The following is a 19,974-nucleotide window of genomic DNA, read 5'->3' as shown; positions in this document are numbered from 1 at the left end:
TGCCATTACTTTTGTTATGCATCATGTATATAACATAAATGACTTTATAAATGGTAAGGTGCGTAGTTTCAGTGTAAATAACTTATTGGATTTTGATCAAATAGATGCCACACCCCAATAAAAAGCCAATTTCGCCAATTCGTAAAAAAAACACATCTCAAATAACAACAAAAATGTGAAATGAAGGACCTTTACTATGTAACTGCTCATCATGTCGATATAATATATTTAGTGGAGGTATGGTGTGCAGTTTTTATTGAAACTGTCGGACAACCATAACAATATATTTATGATGGTGGTTTGCAATTGTGGACTATTTTTAATATTTTCTTACTAGCAAAATAACTAAAATATAATGGACTCCTCTGGAATATTTCCATCAAATACATGCCATACCTCGATTAAACACCAAGTACAGTACCAGTCAAATTTTTTTTGAGACATTGAGAAATTGTCCACAACATTTTGACTGGTACTGTACACCCACGCCTACAAAATAACAAAAAAATAATATAGTGTGCATTGAAATTGAGATGATTGTAATTATTCATTCCAAGGTAAGGTAATTTGTGGCTCTCACACACACACACACACACACACTCTAAAAGCCAGCTTTACGACAGCTGCCACCGGCAATAGAATGAAAATAATGGGAGACGTGAGAGGGAGGGGGAAAAAAATGGATGGAGGAGAAAAGCCCATGTGGCCGAGAGGGAGATTCTCATCTTGGCTGGAATCAGCTGATGACACCCCCACCCTCTCCTCCGCTCCTTGTGCCCCTCCCTCCTTGCTACTTTATCTTTATATCCACTTTCTCCATGTCCAAGCATTCCACCTCCCGTCATCCTCTCTTGTGACACAGAGCGAGAGCTGAGGGGCAGACAGAGGCGGCGTACACACAAGCGTTACTATATTTGACAACACACACACACACACGCACGACTGCACAGGCATAGGGAGGCGGGCACACTGGAAAAAACAAGTGTAGACGCACACAACCTCGGACGTGTGCAGGAATCACAAAGCCGGAGCGTGACGCCAGCACCTTCTCTTCCTCTCTCCTCACACACACGTCTCGGAATGGAGGACGGCATTGGACGTCTCATTCCAGCAAGGATCGGACTGGAAGACGTGGATTAAACCATCTCCATCCCTTCTTAGATTCCTCTCGTTCTTCCACAATCCCTCATTCCCTTCATCTCCAAGAGCTCCGAATGCAAGCAGGGGGATTGTCTTTATACATAAAGAAGGATTATTCTTGTTTTTTTTTTCCTGCAGGATTTTCAACATATGGATTCCCGTTTTCTCTATAACTGCTTGCCTTAAATTATAGGGATATTTTTTTTCCGTGAGTGATGTCGCTGTAAGGCTCTGAAATATTTAGTCCAGAGGTGAGTCCCACACACACGTCGCTTAACATTGATATTGACATTGATTATGTCTGCAAATATATTGCAGTAGTTTGCAATGCATAGCTAATGTATGGTGCCCTTAACTTTGAAATATTTCTTCATTACATCACACTTGAAGTAAGTTTTTTTTCTGTTCATAAAGGTTGATTTTATTTCTGCATAATCTAATGATCCAACATAAACCTGTATTTACTATAATCATATCAACAATAGTGTTCAGTTCTGGTATCATTTTATTATGATTATCTCTAGCATTTAGCAAAATAAAAACATCTACGGCGCTGAGGTAGGGTGCGCAGCATTGATATTATTTTGCCCCATAAGATCTAGCAAAATAAACACCACACCTCAAATAATACAACAAAAACAGAGATAATTTTCTTCTTTGTCTAAAAATGATCTGCTTTGCAGAGGTTGGGTGAGAAATTTGTGGAATGTTAATAAATAATTTTCTCCCTTCAATTTAGGGAAATAAACACAATGCCGGAATTAACAATAAAATAAATATTGTTTACTATGCAACTTGAAGTCTTAACATACCGAGCAAAGGTACAGTGTGCTAAATAAACACCATACATCAAATAGCAAAAAAAAAAAGTTTACCATGCAACTTCATAAACTTCTAAACATAATTTACTGAGCAAAGGTTGGGTGCGCTGTTTTTGTAATGATTCTTAATATTTTGCCCTCCCCAAATGGAGCCTCAAATAATACTGTATATATGGAGATAGTTTGCTGTGCAAGTTCGCAGTCTAAACATAATTAACTTAGCGAAGTAGAGTGTGCAGTTTTGAAATGTTTTCTAATAGTTTTCACCCTCCAATCAAGCAAAATAAACACCACACCTCAAATAATACTGTATATGTAGAGATAGTTTGATGTGCAAGTTCACAGCCTAAACATAATCTACTTAGTGGAGGTTGGGTGTGCAGTTTTGGAATGTTTTCTAATAGTTTGCACCTTCTAATGGAGCAAAATAAACACCACACCTCAAATAATACTGTATATATAGAGATCGTTTACTGTGCAACTTCACAGCCTAAACATAGTCTACTTAGTGGAGGTTGGGTGTGCAGTTTTGAATGTTTTCTAACAGTTTTCACCCACCGATGGAGCAAAATACACACCACACCTCAAATAATACTGTATATATAGAGAGATAGTTTGCTGTGCAAGTTCACAATCTAAATATATTTAACTTAGGGAAGTAGAGTGTGCAGTTTTGGAATGTTTTCTAATAGTTTGCACCCTCTAATGGAGCAAAATAAACACCACACCTCAAAGAATACTGTATATATAAAGATAGTTTACTGTGCAACTTCACAGCCTAAACATAATCTACTTAGTGGAAGTTGGGTGTGCAGTTTTTCATGTTTTCTAATAGTTTTCTTTTCACCCTCCAATGGAGCGAAATAAACACCACACCTCAAATAATACCATATATATAGAGAGAGATAGTTTGCTGTGCAAGTTCACAGTCTAAACATCATTAACTTAGGCAAGTAGAGTGTGCAGTTTTGGAATGTTTTCTAATAGTTATAACCTTCCAATGGAGCGAAATACACACCACACCTCAAAGAATACTGTATATATAAAGATAGTTTACTGTGCAACTTCACAGCCTAAACATAATCTACTTAGTGGAGGTTGGGTGTGCAGTTTTTAATGTTTTCTAATAGTTTTCTTTTCACCCTCCAATGGAGCGAAATAAACACCACACCTCAAATAATACCGTATATATAGAGATAGTTTGCTGTGCAAGTTCACACTCTAAATATAATTAACTTAGGGAAGTAGAGTGTGCAGTTTTGGAATGTTTTCTAATAGTTTCCCCCTCCAATGGAGCAAAATAAATACCACACCTAAAATAATACTATATAGTATATATAGATAGTTTGCTGTGTAAGTTCACAGTGTAAACATCATTAACTTAGGGAAGTAGACTGCGCAGTTTTGTAATGTTTTACACACTCCATTGTAGCAAAATAAACACCATCCCTCAAACAGCAGAGAAATAAGATAAAAATGTTTACTATGCACAATTTTTTTACACCGTCTATTGGACTCAAATAAACATCACACCTATATATATGGTATTTGAAATACAGTATATGTATGTTTGGAGGTGGGACATTGCTATGTTATGCTGTTATACGTGACAACAATTGCACAGTGAACATGGCATTGACCTTTTGTGTCCAAGTGTGAGTCACATGAGCCCGATGCTATGCGTGTATGTGTGCGTATGGACGTCCACAACACAAGTGTCATGGAAGCAAATGTGAGCGCATATTTTTCATTCGCTTGTCAACGCACACGTGTCGAGCTATCGTCACGTAGTTAGTGGTTTACCCGTGTGTGTGTGTGTGTGTCGTCTTCTGGCTGGAATAAGAATATCGATCTGCGGCAATGTCGATTGCGTGGACAAAGTGATCCCGCCGCTCCCGCCCGTGTGCGCAGGTGGGTCACATTTTGGCGGGAAATGGGGCAGAAACAGTTAAAAAGTGTTTTTTCACGGTGTGTAGGCATGTCGCTAGATGATTAAATGTGATCAATTAGGCAAATGGGGTGGGGGGGGGGGGGGTTAATGCCTGACGCTTAGAAATCAAAAGGTTTTTGCGGCTGATTTGACGAGAGACAGATTACGCAAATTGCTGATTAACACTAAAAAAACGTGCATTTATTATATAAATGGATGTTGACACTGAGTGTCGACATAGTAAAGGTTTAGTCCAATATGGTTTCAGTGTGTGACATCAAGGCTCACAGCAAGACGCTATAAATCCCAGAGAGAAGAGAACTGGAGAGAACTGGAAGAGAGCATAGCAAAGGAAAGAGGAGCCAGGAGGAGGTGTCATTTGATTCCCAACCTCCTCAATGCCCGACTGACTTTGACTGGCAAGCATTGACACGTGTGGCGGTGTGTGAATCTGCACATGGGCGTGGGTCAAATTGGTAAAAAAAGCTTTCTGGGAATAGCCATGATGTCATGGCGAGGCCCAAAAATGTTTAAGGGCAAGGTGAGTGGGACATCTTCTGGTTTGGGCCAAGCAAGACGGACATAGCTAATGCTAACGTTACAGTCACATTTCATACTTGGTTCGCTTATTCCCTGGGAAAAAAACAACGCAATTAAACAACGTCTGGAGCCGACTTCCGAATAGTTGGCTAAGCTTTGTTTTCAGACGTGTAGCAAAGCCTGAATTAAAAAACATAAATTCTAATTGACCATTTCTTTAAAAAGTGGCACAAACATTTAAGGACAATTAATTAAATTATATAATAATAACATAATAAATTATAATAAAATGAAATGATTACATTTTTCATTAATATTATATTTTATTATTATTATTAACTACTCCATTATTATATATATTTATGTATTCTATTGCATAATATTGTATAATATTTTATATTATATTATTATAACATAATAAATTATAATAAAAAGAAATGATTTTTCATTATTATTTTATTTTATTATTACTATTAACTACTACGTTATTATATATATTTATGTATTCTATTGCATAATATTGTATATTTTATATTATATTATTATTACATAATAAATTATAATAAAATTAAATGATAACATTTTTCATTATTATTATATTTTATTATTACTATTAACTATTACATTATTATATATATTTATGTATTCTATTGCATAATATTATATAATATATTATATTATTATAACATAATAAATTATAATAAAATTAAATGATTACATTTTTCATTATTATTATATTTTATTATTACTATTAAGTACTATGTTATTTTATATATTTATGTATTCTATTGCATAATATTTTATATTATATTATTATAACATAATTACAATTATTAAAAAAATTAAAACAACAAACAATAATAAATAGTCAATAAAATTAATATATTATAAAAGAAGAAATTGAATGATGCCCAAACTTTTTCAACCGCCAAAGGATGCAGACGACATTTTGATCGGTTTTATTTAGGAAAAAAAGGTATATATGTTTACATGTTTATATGTATACGTACATAAATATGTATGTATTTAAAGCCACTATCGGTATTAACATGTATGCTAGCATGCATTACCGTAGGGGAGGCCAACCATCAATCACTTCCAACCATGAATGTACAGTATTTTAACTTCTATTTGCTGTTGCTGTCTCCTCTTTGTGATTGGTTGTTTGTCTAATTTGCATACGTAATTAATCAATTAATCCTAATAGCAACTTCAAATATAAATTAATTCAAACTCACTTTCAAGTTCATTTCCTCTCTTTTTAGGTGTTTGGGCCCAGCAAGCCGCATTCGCCACCCTTGCGGAGGCCACAGGCATGGCCGCTTGACACCTCCCACTACCACCGCCTCTCCATCAGAGGAAGCTGTGCGCCATGGCCCCTCACAGCCACTCCCCCGGGGGCGTCGGGGCGTCCGGACCTGGTAGGCTACGTTGCCGCTCTGATTGATCCCATCTATTATACTCCCAAGTGCACGTGTGGTGGAGCGGACTGTTTTGACAGCTGCTTACGTTGGCGTGCTCGGAATACTTAGACACACACACACATGTGCACACACACACACACACACACACACACAGGATAAGGGCACTGAACATGCAGTGGCCATAAGCTAAATCCCCCCATGAAATGCCACATTACTCCACAGTATCAGTGCCTGGATGCCAAACAGCAGGCAGACAACGGCCTCCAGCTTGTTTCCTTTCCTATCCTCATCTATCCTTTCATCTTTCCTCCTTTTATATACGCGTTTGCTTTGATGTAACCTGACAAAATCTGCATACGAGGCATAAAGCAGACGCAAACTGAGGTGTTAATGTTTACAAGTCCTGTTCACGCACGTTCATATGGGCAATTTTAGAGTGGCCAATGAACTTAAGTTAACATGCATGTTTTTAGAAGATTGGCTCTACAAGAATGCAACATTTTTTTTTTCAAAAGCACAATGAAAAATATCTTCCAATATACAGCAATCTACTCATTTACTGTATTTTCTGGACTATAAGTCGCACAAGGCCAAAAATGCATAATTTGGGAGAAAAAAACATACAGAAGTCGCACTAGAGTATAAGTCGTACAAGGCTAAAATTGCATAATTATGTAGAAAAAAACATACATAAGTTGCACTGGAGTATAAGTCGGACAAGGCCAAAAATGCATAATTAGGGAGAAAAAGCATACGTAAGTCCCACTGGAGTATAAGTACCACAAGGCCCAAAATGCATAATTAGATAGAAAAAAACATACATAAGTCGCATTGGAGTATAAGTGGCACAAGTCCAAAAATGCATAATTAGGTAGAAAAAAACATACATAAGTCGCATTGGAGTATAAGTGGCACAAGGCCAAAAATGCATAATTAGGTAGAAAAAAACATACATAAGTCGCACTGGAGTATAAGTCGCACAAGGCCAAAAATGAATAATTAGGTAGAAAAAGACATACATAAGTCGCACTGAAGTATATGTCGCACAAGGCCTAAAAATGCATAATTAAGTAGAAAAAAAACATACGTAAGTCGCACTGGAGTATATGTCACACAAGGCCAAAAATGCATAATTAGGTAGAAAAAAACATACATAAGTCGCACTGGAGTAAAGTCGCACAAGGCCAGAAATGCATAATTAGGTAGAAAAAAACATACATATCATTGGCTGTCTCGCCCGAAGACAGCTGGGGTAGGCTCCAGCATCTCCCTCGACCCTCGTGAGGATAAGCGGTAGAAAATGAATGAATGAACTCAACTTTATGTTTATATGTTTTAAAAGATACACCCAATCATGCTTATATTTTTTTGTTTTCCATCTCATCGAGTCGGCCATTTTTGTGGAGCGTGTTACTGCATGTGGGATCTATTTTGTATATAAAGCTTATGTTCCAGTCATTTCTGTTTCATTAGTCTAAATTACCCAAACCTCTTAGGAATATCAACCTCCCTGCAATGAAGTCAATGGCAACCCCGAGGCGACGATCGCCCTGCCAAAACTCCCCCCATTTCATATCCTTGGCTGGCACGTGTGAATGATATCTATCGTCTTCTACTCCGCCTCACTCCACTCATGGCGTCAAATCCTCCCCTAAATGAGCTCGGCTTGGGATTCTCGTGCCAGCCGACATGCGGGAGGGGACGGCGAGAGAAAGCGTCTAAGCATCTCATCTCATCTAAAGGGCTCCGAAGAGCGTCGCAATATGTTCAATCACTCCGTTGCTGAGTGCTCCATGGCATCACTTGCTTTTTCCCCCGGATGCTAATGAGGGAATTTGGCAGATGGAGGCGATAAGAATGATGATTGCTTTAATCCAAGGATATGGGAGGTCAAAGTTCAGCTTTAGGGAAGAACTCTTAAATGTTCATCCGTTGCAGTATCATGATCGTATCGACAACTACTGGCCTCATGGAGGGGGGAGGAATCTTTTATCTTTTTTTTAATATATCTTTTATCCTTTGTCGGGCGGTTAGTGCGCAGACCTCACAGCTAGGAGACCAGGGTTCAATTCCACCCTCGGCCATCTCTGTGTGGAGTTTGCATGTTCTCCCCGTGCATGCGTGGGTTTTCTCCGGGTAATCCGGTTTCCTCCGACATTCCAAAAACATGCTAGGTTAATTGGCGACTCCAAATTGTCCATAGGTATGAATGTGAGTGTGAATGGTTGTTTGTCTATATGTGCCCTGTGATTGGCTGGCCACCAGTCCAGGGTGTACCTCGCCTCTTGCCCGAAGACAGCTGGGATAGGCTCCAGCACCCCCGCGACCCTCGTGAGGAAAAGCGATGGAAAATGAATGAATGAATGAAATAATTATCCTTTGTCGATGATCTTAAAAAGAGCAGAAAACTCCTGTCATGTAGAGGATCTTTGACTCATGTGAACATACTGCTTCTCATTGAATTCATGATGATATTAGCCATTTGGTGAAGTCCAAATGGGACCCCTAAGAACAATTAGTAGAACATCCCTGGTGTAAACCCTTCCAACTTGCCCCAGCGTGTGCTTGTGTGTGTGTGTGTGTATTAGAGATTATTGCGGAGCTCTGACATGAGATGATGTGGGTTAAACCGAGGGGGAGAAGGGGGGGGATGCTTACGGCAGCGCCTCTTCTCGCCTGTCTTAAACATCCCGGGTGCCTGGGTTGCTATGGCGACATGCTATTACCTTGTCAGGTGTTGATGTGGTGGAGCAGCTGCGACTTTGATAGTGCTCTAAATGCGCGTGTGTGTTGTGTTTTATGCCTTTCAAGCTAACCAAACAAGCATGCAGAGGAAATATTGTGACACGCTGCCACATGTTACAGACATATAACAGGAAGAGGCAACCACCCTTATTCATTTTTAGGATATTTCATTTAAGGCTTTTGTGGATGATGCTTTGACATCACACCATACTGACATACTGACAGCTCATCAAAACTCCACCGTACGTTGCAGGTGACCACCTAGTTGACCTTTGACCTAAGCTAATTCAACATACATTCATTTTCTATCGCTTATCCTCACAAGGGTCGCGATAAATAAAATAATATAATAAAATAAAAAGGAAAACAATGCTTTGTAAATGAGGAATATCTTTCATTGACGGCCAAAAAAACACACTAATGACCACATGTTTCCTTTAAGATCCTGTGTTTGTCATTAACATGGCGGGAACGTCTCATTGTAAATTAAAGAGTTAAGACCTCAGGACAGCTGGCAGGGCTCGTAATCAGATAGCGGCGAGTCCTCGGCCCGTTGTCGTAACGTGCGACCAGGAAAGAGAAGCACCCGTGGCAATGACATCGTCGTCGGGGTCCAGTGTCATCCAGTGGGGGGGTGGGGCCCTTGGGGTATTAAATGTCAGACAGCTGATGCCCCGAGCTTCGTTGTCAAGACAACGCTGGCTAAACATTCCAGTGTTTACGACCCGATTCCGTAGCAGACGTTCCGAAGGTACACTGCTCTTGATCGATGAACTAATCGGCACTTTTCCCAACACGCGTCTGTTAAGGCCTCGCGTGCCTACCAGGCTGCATGTCGTCCTTTCGCTTTGTCTGCAAGATACAGCAAAGCAGAGGATTTGCAGCTAAAATAAGTCAAACAAACCTCCTCCTCCTCCTCCTCCTCCTCCTCCTCCTCCTCCTTCATGAGAGCGGCTCAAACCTCTCATAAATGTTGAAAGTTATGGAGGGAGAGTGGGAGAAAGCAACACGAGAAGAGGAGGCAAAGCATGGAAGAAAGGATGCATGCATGGAGGAAAGGAAGGACGCCATTCGGGGGAACGGAGGAGATGACAATTTGACGTTTTCACATTCCGAGGAAAGTTGCATCCTAAACACCGAACCGGCAACTCAAGTCGCAGTTGCGTAACTCCTACCTCCGACTGTCAGCTTAAATCTCGTCTCTAACCTGCGACGCTAAATTCAAAGCCACTGTGCGGCCAAATCCCTCGCATGAGCTTCCGCAACGAACATGTGGGGGGATTTTCTACTCTCTCGCTCCTGTGGAGAAGTGAGTCATTTTTTGCACGGGGGGGGAAGTGGATATTAGCGGTCACGGTTCACGGTCAGGTTGTGTCTACAGTGGCACGTCTGAGGACAAGATGCTATCTGCAGACTCTTATCTATCATGTATGATGATACGCAGCTCTTATGTCGCTGAAGTGCATCCGATGTGGAATGAAAGGGGGAAGGCGGAGACGGAACGCGACATGATGGATATGCTGGAGAAATCCAGACTATGGAGAATTAAGAGGCTGCACGGTGGTTAGCGTGCAGACCTTGAGACCAGAGTTCAATTCCATCCCATCTCATCCCAATCCCATCCATCAATTTTCTACTGCTTATCCTCACGAGGGTCGTGGGGGGGGTGAAGGGTGGTGTGTGCTGGAGCCTATCCCAGCTGGCGAGAGGCGGGGTACACCCTGGACTGGTGGCCAGCCAATCACAGGGCACTCTTATCAAAATTTCAATTAGGCTGCACGGCGGTCAAGTGGTTAGGACCTCACAGCTAGGAGACAAGGATTCAATTCCACCCTCAGCCATCTCTGTGTGGAGTTTGCATGTTCTCTCCCGGGGACTCCGGTTTCCTCCCACATTCCAAAAACATGCTAGGTTGATTGGCGACTCCAAATTGTCCATAGGTATGAATGTGAGTGTGAATGGTTGTTTGTCTATATGTGCCCTGTGATTGGCTGGCCACCAGTCCAGGGTGTACCCCGCCTCTCGCCTGAAGACAGCTGGGATAGGCTCCAGAACCCCCACGACCCTCGTGAGGATAAGCAGTAGAAAATGGATGGCTGGATGTTCATACTTGGCTGCACGGCGGACGAGTGGTTAGCGCACAGACCTCACAGCTTGGAAACCCAAGTTCAATCCCACCCTCAGCCATCTCTGTGTGGAGTTTGCATTTTCTCCCGATCAGCTGGGATAGGCTCCAGCACCCCCGTGACCCTCGTGAGGAAAAAGCGGTAGAAAATGAATGATTAAATTAAATTAAATTAAATTAAATTAAATTAAATTAAATTAAATTAAATTAAATTAAATTAAATTAAATTAAATTAAATTAAATTAAATTAAATTAAATTAAATTAAATTAAATTACGAAAAAAGGTCAATATCTCATCAAAGCAGATTATGGGAAATAGCCAACGCCCCCTCTGGGATGAGCACCCCCCCGTACAAAATGGATGGATGGAGAATTAATAATAAAAAATGGGGGGCACATTTCCAGAAGGACCATTAAGATTGTACTAATCAAGCTTCACCAACACAAAAACTGACGCTATTATAAACGGACACAACACAAAGATTGGTCAAAATTCATAAAAAGGGCCACCATTTTTGTCCCGTGTTGGAACACCAACTGGTTCCCCAATACGTTTGTCCATATAGATGAAAAAGGAGCTCTGCCGCGCTGAGATATTCAAGCTAATTCGCATGCAGATGATGCAACTGATTAATTCTGCCGCCGGGTGGAAGTTAAAAGTGCTATGTCTGTGTCTGGAGTGTTTTTTTTTGTTTTTTTAATCTCACACTTTGCGAGCACTCGGCATATGCACGCAACACACACTGATAAGACCGCATGGAAACAAAAGCTAAACCAGTCACGGAGAGAACGCATGTGAAATGATGGAGGATTGAGAAAATAAATCTCCTTATCCTAACGCAGCTTTCCGTTTTCCCCCCCCCTTGTAGCTGTCCTCTGCCTGCTGGTGGCGCTCTTCCAGTCGGCCACCCCGTGCCCCGCCCCCTGCGTCTGCTCCTCAGAGGGCCTGGTGGTGGACTGCGGGGGAAGAGGCCTCACCTCCCCGCCTCCCTTGCACCTCCTGCCTCCGGGGAGCCGCTTCCTCTCACTGGCCAACAACAAGCTCGCCTCGCTGGGAGCGTCTGCCCTGGCTAACCTCTCCTCTCTGGAGGTTGGTGTTTAAGTTTTTTTTGCTGCAGTGGACAAGAATAAGGGATGGTTTGACAAAATGTTGCATGGGCGGCTGCCAAGACTCGGTAAAGTCAAGTGAAGCTGACACTTGAATCTTTACATAGTCGCACATTATGTGCACCCAGGGAAGGGATTTTTGCAGACATTTCTAAATGGATTCAATGCAATCAAACAGCAAAATACATGACTTGTTTAGGCTTAGCAAAGCTAATACTTCCTGCAGCCCAAACGCTTATTGGACTTTTTCCTCAAGGAAATCTTGTGGACAAAAAAAGCAATGAAGCACTATTAATGAAAGATCAAAGCACTTACTATGCAACACTGTTACTCTGCAATAATAGCCGTTAGAAAGCATTATTACCTCTTTTCGAGAGCAGTGGTTCTCGAACTTTTTAACAGTGAAACCTTGGTTGTCGACAAAAACCAAATCGTACAAAAAACTTGGCAAGGTTTCCCATAAAAAGCAAATCCAAATATTTCACTAAAGACTAAAAGAGAGTAGGTTGCACGGTGTGGAGTGGTTAACATGAAGGCCTCGCAGCTAGGTGACCCAAGTTCAATCCCACCTTCGAAGTTTGTCAATATTTCACTAAAGACAGTTGAGAGTAGGCTGCACGGAGGTCAAGTGGTTATCATGCAGGTCTCGCAGCTAGGTGACCCGGGTTCAATCCCACCTTCGAAGTTTGCAAATATTTCACTAAAGACAGTTGATAGTAGGTTGCACGGTAGTCGAGTGCTTAGCATGCAGGCCTCGCAGCTAGGTGACCCGAGTTCAATCCCACCCTCAAAGTTTGCAAATATTTCACTAAAGACAGTTGAGAGTAGGCTGCACGGTGAAAGAGTGGTTGTCATGCAGGTCTCGCAGCTAGGTGACCCGAGTTCAATCCCACACTGGGAGCTTGCATGTTCTCCCCGGTTTTCTCCCACATTCCAAAAACATGCTACGTTAATTGGCAACTCCAAATTGTCCATAGGTATGAATGTGAGTGTGACTGGTTGTTTGTCTATATGTGCCCTGTGATTGGTTGGCCACCAGTTCAGGGTAGGGTGTACCCCGCCTCTCGATCGAAGACAGCTGGGATATGCACCAATGAATAACAGTTGAAAGTGCTAGCTAGACTGGGAACTCGATGTCCAGTGTGACCATCCCAAAGTAGATCGGCAAAGCCAATCTGTTCCAAAAGCAAACTGACTAGTTCGTTAAGTGAAATATTGTTCGAAAACCAAGGTCAAGTTTTTGCCAACATTTTTAAGAAAAACCACAATCCTACAAAAACCGGGGTGTACGAAAACTGAGGATTTTGCTACCTCCGCTAACAATCACAATACAACATATTCAACTTCAGCAAAGTGGTTCTAATCATCATCGTTTCTAGGATTTTAGGATTCTAGCCTGTATGGTCCTGATGTGTTCCATCATGTGTCACAGGAGCTGGACCTGTCCAACAACTACCTTGACAATTTGCCATCTGGATTATTTCGAGACATGATCAATCTGACCAAACTGACGCTACACAACAACTCCCTGACGGTAATGGACAAAGATCTCTTCCAGGTAATCACTGCATACACTCTTGAGGGATGTAAAAATAGAGATAACCTAAGAGAGGAATGGCCTCAATGTGTTCTGCAGGGTTTGGGGGGTCTCCAGAGTCTGGATCTATCACTAAACGGTCTAGCGTCTGTTCCTTTGGGAATCCTGGACGAGTTGCAGAGTCTCAGGTAACCCACATATCGCCACAAAGGCACTTAAATATTGTTAGAATGTGTTGACTTTGAGTCCAAATGTCGCAAAAGGTGGCTGTCCCTGGCTGGTAACCGGCTCCACGGTTTGGAAAGGGCAGCGTTTGAGCCCCTGGCTCACCTCCAACACCTGGAACTGGGACAAAACCCTTGGGAATGCGACTGCAACTTGCGAGATTTCAAGCACTGGATGGAATGGCTTTTGTACCGAGGTGAGCGCTTGATTTATGACGTGGGAGCATGAAATTGGAAATCATCCCCCATCTCATTTGGGTGGAGCGCGTGTATGGTCCATGTCCGGTACGTTGGCTTAGTACAGCTGCTCTCTCCTCATGTGTAAAAATTCTGCATTCACCTCAACGCCTCATGCCTCGGCTGCACTGCTAATGAAGCTGCATCTCCTCGCCGCTTCGTTATCCTCGCTCTTCCTCCCACTCTCCTCTGCTTTGGTTCTGACCGGTAACCCCCAATCTTGGTGAACTTCACCCCTTCCAAAGACAGGCCGTTATTTTTATGCTAGGTTCAGATGTTGGATATAACATCTGTACACTTTAAAAAACAAATCTTTTTAATGTTATTCCATTCCATTCGTTTATGGTCCGCTTATTCGGGTCCGGGTCGTGGGGGCAGGAGTCAGTAAGGAAGCCCAGACCTCCTCCAGCCCCACTGGGAGGACGCCAAGGCGTTCCCTGGCCAGCTGTGAGACATGATCCCTCCAGCGTGTCCTAGGTCTGCCCCGGGGCCTTTTCCCGGCTGAGCATGCCCGGAACACCTCACCAGGGAGGCGTCCGGGAGACATCCAATCACAGGGCACATATAGTCAAACAACCATTCACACTCACATTCACACCTATGGACAATTTGGAGTCGCCAATTAACCTAGCATGTTTTTGGAATGTGGGAGGAAACCGGAGTACCCGGAGAAAACCCACACATGCACGGGCAGAACATGCAAACTCCACACAGAGATGGTCGAGGGTGGGATTGAACTCGGGTCTCCTAGCTGTGAGGTCTGCGCGCTAACCACTCGACCACCGTGCAGCCTAATTGAAATTTTGATTAAAAAAATTTGATAAGAGTGCCCTGTGATTGGCTGCCGACGAGTCCAGGGTGTACCCTGCCTCTCACCCGAAGACAGCTGGGATAGGCTCCAGCACCCCCGCGACCCTCGTGAGGGTAAGCGGTAAAAAAATTAATGAATTAATTAATTTTTATAAGAGCTTTACATGAGCACTTGCATCTTCCTTTGGGGGGAGAGTTTCCTATAGTGGTGAGCAAAACCGTTCATTTCAGTGAACCGGATGATTCCGGTTCATTCAGTGAAAAGATCCGTTAATTCAGTTAATTTTGTTCATTGCATTCATTTCGGTTAATTGGTCGTTAGCCTGTGATCTTCCCCTGTGCATAGACCCGGTCAGCCATGTTGAGTCAGTCCGTTCACTCATGTTCACGTTCGTTCCGACTCAACAGCGCAACAACACGTGTTGACTAGTGGTGTCGGTCATGAACGAACAGGTCAAAAAAACTAGTTCTTTTTTGTGAACGGGAATGAACTAGGTCACCGACAGTCACGGTCAATCTCTCGGTCTCGGTCTTTCAGTCAGCTAACCCCCCCCACCTACAGAACGAGGCGCAACGATAGGATAAGACCGGCAAGCACGCAGATAGTCCCGCCCTGCAAAAGGAAAGGTGAACTAACTCTCCTGTCAACCAAAAAAAAGCATTTGCAACTGAACGGGTATTTTAGTTCTTTTGTCCCGTTGGTTTACGACCAACACACCACTAGTTTCCTTGCCTCTGTCACCAAAGCGCTTTGATGTATGAGGAGATAAGCCCAGTTGTGAATTGGTGCTAAATAAATATAAGACGCGAGCAAACTGAGGTGTGTGTTCAGTGAGGTATGACTCATCGCCGGGTGCTCCTTCCACACTTCCTGTCTTCTCCGCTTACTCTCAATTAATACTAAATGTCCTTTCTCCTCCAGGCGGCAAGGTGGACGCGGTGGAGTGCACGCTACCCAAAGAACTGCGGGGGCGAGACATCCGTGGCGTTCCCGTGGAAATGTTCGACTACTGCCTCCAGCTTGAAGATGAGAATGGAGGAGTAGGAGGAGGTGGTAGTTCTCCCTGCAGCAGGAGCAACCTTAACCCCAGCGGTGCACCACCAATTTCTGGTGGTGATGACTCCTCTACAAATTCAGGAGGAGGAGGAGGAGGTGGCGGAGAGGCTCCTGCGGATTGCGTGCGTGCCCGCTACCGGCCTGTGAGCGTGCGGCGCGCCATCGGCACGGTGGTGATCGCCGGCGTGGTGTGCGGCATCGTCTGCATCATGATGGTGGTGGCGGCCGCGTACGGGTGCATCTACGCCTCTCTCATGGCCAAGTACCAAAGGGAGCTGAAGAAGCGGCAGCCGCTCATGGGAGACGGCGAGGCGGATGGGGACGATCGGGAGGAGAAGCAGATCTCCTCTGTGGCGTAGAGGAGAGGCTACGAGGGACAAGTTAGCTAAAGGGCTCAAGGAGGAGAAACAGAAAGTCATCCTTCCATGTCTTCCTTTTCAATCTGTGTTCCACCAACCTTCATTCTCCTCTTTCAAAGCCTGCATATATTTTTTTAGCAGTCATCTCGCCTACTAACCACCTACTGATGCAGCTGCTGAACCAGCATGGTGGAGACAGCAAGACTATCATATGCAAACTATCATCACAACATGGATGATGGCGTTTCCGGGGACTATGGAGTGTGCAGTTGATGGGACCAATGTCCAGATACATGAATGTGATAAAACCCCCTCATTTTGAGGCTTGTCTAAGCCTCCAAAGAAGTCACCTAAACAAAGTTACATTGAATTATATCACATTTATACTCGTCTGAAAAGGAGTAGGAAGAAACTGAGCTTAACTGAAGCTCATGAGTCAACATAAAGTATCGACTGTTTTGCCGCAGACAGATATTTCAGCTTCTCTCTGGACCGTCTCAGGACCTACATTGACATAAAATTGATGTACAGTGGTGCCTTGGTTAAAGTCATTAGTCTGTTCTACTCAAACCAAAATGGACTCCAACCAAAACATATTGTTATATGTTCCAGAAACTCAAAAATGTTAACACAAAACACATTTTTTAGACAATAAATATAGTTCTAAATTATGAAAAAATCATGATAACCTAGCCTTGACACATTCACACACCTCCGAAATGACAACGGTTTTAAAAATTTAAGTCGAAAAATTCGGAGGTCTTGCACGCTTGTCTCGGTACGGTCCATCGCCTTTGTCGTTTTGTGCGGCATGTGTTTGTGGCTTCGTGTATCGCTCTACAACTCTGATACAAACATCTTAAATATGCAGATAATTGAATGTGATAAAACGCCTCGTTTTGAGGCTTGTCTACGCCTCCAAAGAAGTCACCTAAACAAAGTTTACACTCGTCTGAAAAGCAGTAGGAAGAAACTGAACTTAATTGGAGCTCATGAGTCAACATACAGTATCTACTGCTTTGCCGCAGACATGATGTTCAGATATTTCAGCTTCTCTCTGGACCGTCTCAGGACCTACATTGACATAAAATTGAGGTACAGTGGTGCTTTGGTTAAAGTCATTAGTCTGTTCTACTCAAACCAAAATGGACTTTAACCAAAACACATGCAAAAATCATGATAACCGAGCCTCGCCGACACATTCACACACCTCTGAAATGACAATGGTCTTATTTTTAAGTCGAAAAATTCTGAGGTCTTGCATGGTTGTCTCTGTACGGTCCATTGCCTTTGTGTTTTGTGCAGCCCATGTGTTTGTGGTATTGTGTATCGCTCTACAACTGTGCTACAAACATCCTAAAAGGCCGCCAATCGTCTTGTGCAGGCGACCCAACATGGCAGCGTAAACAAACCGGGTGAATACAAGCCAAGGCAAATTTTTTGCAAAAATTTGGGTTGTTAACCAAAAAATTTGGTGGACTTTAACCAAGGTACCACTGAAAAATGTAATCTTTTTTGACCCACGGGGGGTCAAAGTCTCCCGCAAAGATCCATTTAGTGACTTTCCAGCACTTTATCTCCCTAATCACCTTGTCTACATTTTCTCCCCTTTTATTTTCTACAACTTTACGGATGCGTTAATGTGTGTTAAAAGAGCTAACAAGGGATTGATGCTGCTATTACCCCCCCAACCCATCCCTTTATCTCTCCATTCATCTTTCTATCTACAGTATATATGAAAAGGCACCCCCACCCATCTATCCATAGGCAATACGCAATGGAAGAGGATTTGATTGACTTTAAAAACTTTATTTAAAACTTTCATTGCATATTGTACTCTGTCCCCTCTTATTTTAATTGGCGGTTGATAAAGCTGTAATAATAGTAATAATAATAATAATAATAATAACCATGTGTTATATATCTATATTAACCTAAACCACATGTTACCAATGCACCAATGTTTGTCCTTTGTTGTGTATGTTTTCTTGCTCATTAGCGTTTCATTTCATTGTGCTTCGTGTTTTGACAAGGTTCGATTGCCCAAGTAGGTGGAGAATACGTGGCCATGTTTAGTCATATTGGACAAATTTGATGTAAAACTGCATAAACAGTAAGGTCCAAAGTCTGTCCATGAAACCTCCTGGTCTGAAGGTCTTGTGCTGTTGCTAGCTAAGTATCTTAGCTCTTATAGCCTGTGCGTGCAAGAATAATAAATTCTAGTTTGGTACTTTCACTGCCCAAAGCTGGGTAGTGGTGGTGATGGTGATGTGTTGTTGTTATGATGATGATGATAAAAGAAACATTTCCTGGTACATATGCATTGACTGGAATAAAAACATATCACACCGACTTGTGTCTATTTGATGAGACAAACACAGAGAAGTTATAATATGAGTGAGTAAACCCACACAGGGAGTTCATGTTTATCCTGTTCTTTCAAGACACCGTCCTTCTCATCTCCTCTGGCTTTATCTGTTGTCCATTTATCTTCCTGACACATCTTTCCTCATCATTTGGAGTGTTTTCACCTTGCTTTTTTTCCCCGACACATCTGTGCCCTTTTTTGTCTGATCTCCTTTTTGTCCTTCTCTTTTTAATTACAACCGCTAACCTACCTTTGGATTCCTGTGTCTGTTCTGGGGGCAACATTTTCAGAAAGCTCCATGCTCCGTTCTTCTTATTTAGAATATAATGAGGCTCTGATATTTTTACATTGGTGTTGTTCATTAGCGACTCTTAATTGACCATAGATATGAATGAGAGTGTGAATGGTTGTTTGTCTATATGTGCCCTGTGATTGGCTGGCCACCAGTCCAGGGTGTACCCTGCCTCTCGCCCGAAAAGACAGCTGGGATAGGCTCCAGCACCCCCTGCGACCCTCGTGAGGAAAATGGATGGCTGTTCATACTCCAGCACTGCACAATGAATCGGTACTTGTATTGTATATTTCCTAGCTAGCCTTTTGAGTGTTAAGCTGCTGTGTGATGAGTTTTGCGTTCGTTGGAAGACGACACTGTGATGCAGACTGTTCAATTGGTCAATGACATCCTGCGATTTCCAACGGGTTGACATTGTAGAGGTTGAGTGGTTAACATGCAGACCTCACAGCTAGACCTCACAGCGGCCATCTCTGCGTGGAGTTTGCATGTTCTCCCCGTGCATGCGTGGGTTTTCTCCAGGTACTCCGGTTTCCTCCCACATTCCCAAAAACATGCTAGGTTAATTGGCGACTCCAAATTGTCCATCGGTATGAATGTGAGTGTGAATGGTTGTTTGTCTATATGTGCCCTGTGATTGGCTGGCTGGCCACCAGTCCAGGGTGTACCCCGCCTCTTGCCCAAAGTCCATTGGGATAGGCTCCAGCAGTTGAGAAGCCCAAATGCCAGAAGTGTTATTCCATCTTTAAGGACACACTCACGCTAGGTTTGACTTGCCTTACACTTTTTCAATAGTTATATGTACTAGGACTTGTTTTGCATCGGTTATTGTCATTGCTTATGACTGATTAGCTCATAAGAATCTGGCTCATTGGTTTTCCCGGTGTCCAGAATTGCAATGCTTAAATTCCCAAAGGGCTGTGAGGTGAATAAAGCAGGAGGGTTCATTTATAGGTGACAGCAAACAACGCATTACCAACAACTGAACGCAATATTCGATTGAGGTTTGTTTTAAGGCAAACACTGACCTCTACCGGTTGTCAGGTAGAGTTGCAATCTGCAAAGTAGTGGATTAAGCCACTATTTAATAACCAGGGGTGTCACTAACGTTAAAAAAAAATCAAAAAAAACAAATAAGGAACAAGAACTGGGATATAACTTTCCCACTTTTGGACAGATTTAGAAGAGATACTCGATTGTTTTAGGCTAACATTAAATGTACACAAGTACACACAATCTACACTGCAAAACCGCTGCT

General features: G+C 42.6%; 2 protein-coding genes across 3 annotated transcripts in view; one reads left to right on the top strand and one right to left on the bottom strand.

Moving 5' to 3' along the window:
- Window positions 1-19,974, bottom strand: part of cacna2d4a (calcium channel, voltage-dependent, alpha 2/delta subunit 4a) — a 62,720-nt gene that overhangs the window by 19,902 nt on the left and 22,844 nt on the right. The window lies entirely within an intron of this gene.
- On the top strand, window positions 865-18,408 carry lrtm2a (leucine rich repeat transmembrane protein 2a). 2 transcript variants are annotated; one of them, XM_058077933.2, is made up of 7 exons: window positions 868-1,391; window positions 5,697-5,852; window positions 11,595-11,815; window positions 13,265-13,390; window positions 13,469-13,557; window positions 13,633-13,790; window positions 15,563-18,408. In XM_058077933.2, exons 2-7 carry the CDS (start codon window positions 5,804-5,806, stop codon window positions 16,054-16,056), a joined length of 1,137 nt encoding a protein of 378 aa, XP_057933916.2. In that variant the 5' UTR covers window positions 868-1,391; window positions 5,697-5,803; the 3' UTR covers window positions 16,057-18,408. The 2 variants fall into 2 exon arrangements, with proteins under 2 accessions (XP_057933915.2, XP_057933916.2); XM_058077932.2 differs by having other exon boundaries at window positions 865-1,391; window positions 13,265-13,557.

This window comes from Doryrhamphus excisus, linkage group LG2, assembly GCF_037039965.1.
Source record: "Doryrhamphus excisus strain RoL-2023G ecotype Guam linkage group LG2, RoL_Dexc_Guam_v1.1, whole genome shotgun sequence".
In the NCBI taxonomy this organism is placed as follows: domain Eukaryota; kingdom Metazoa; phylum Chordata; class Actinopteri; order Syngnathiformes; family Syngnathidae; genus Doryrhamphus; species Doryrhamphus excisus.
Note: the sequence above shows the minus strand (reverse complement) of the source record. Positions and strands in the feature narration are given on the sequence as shown.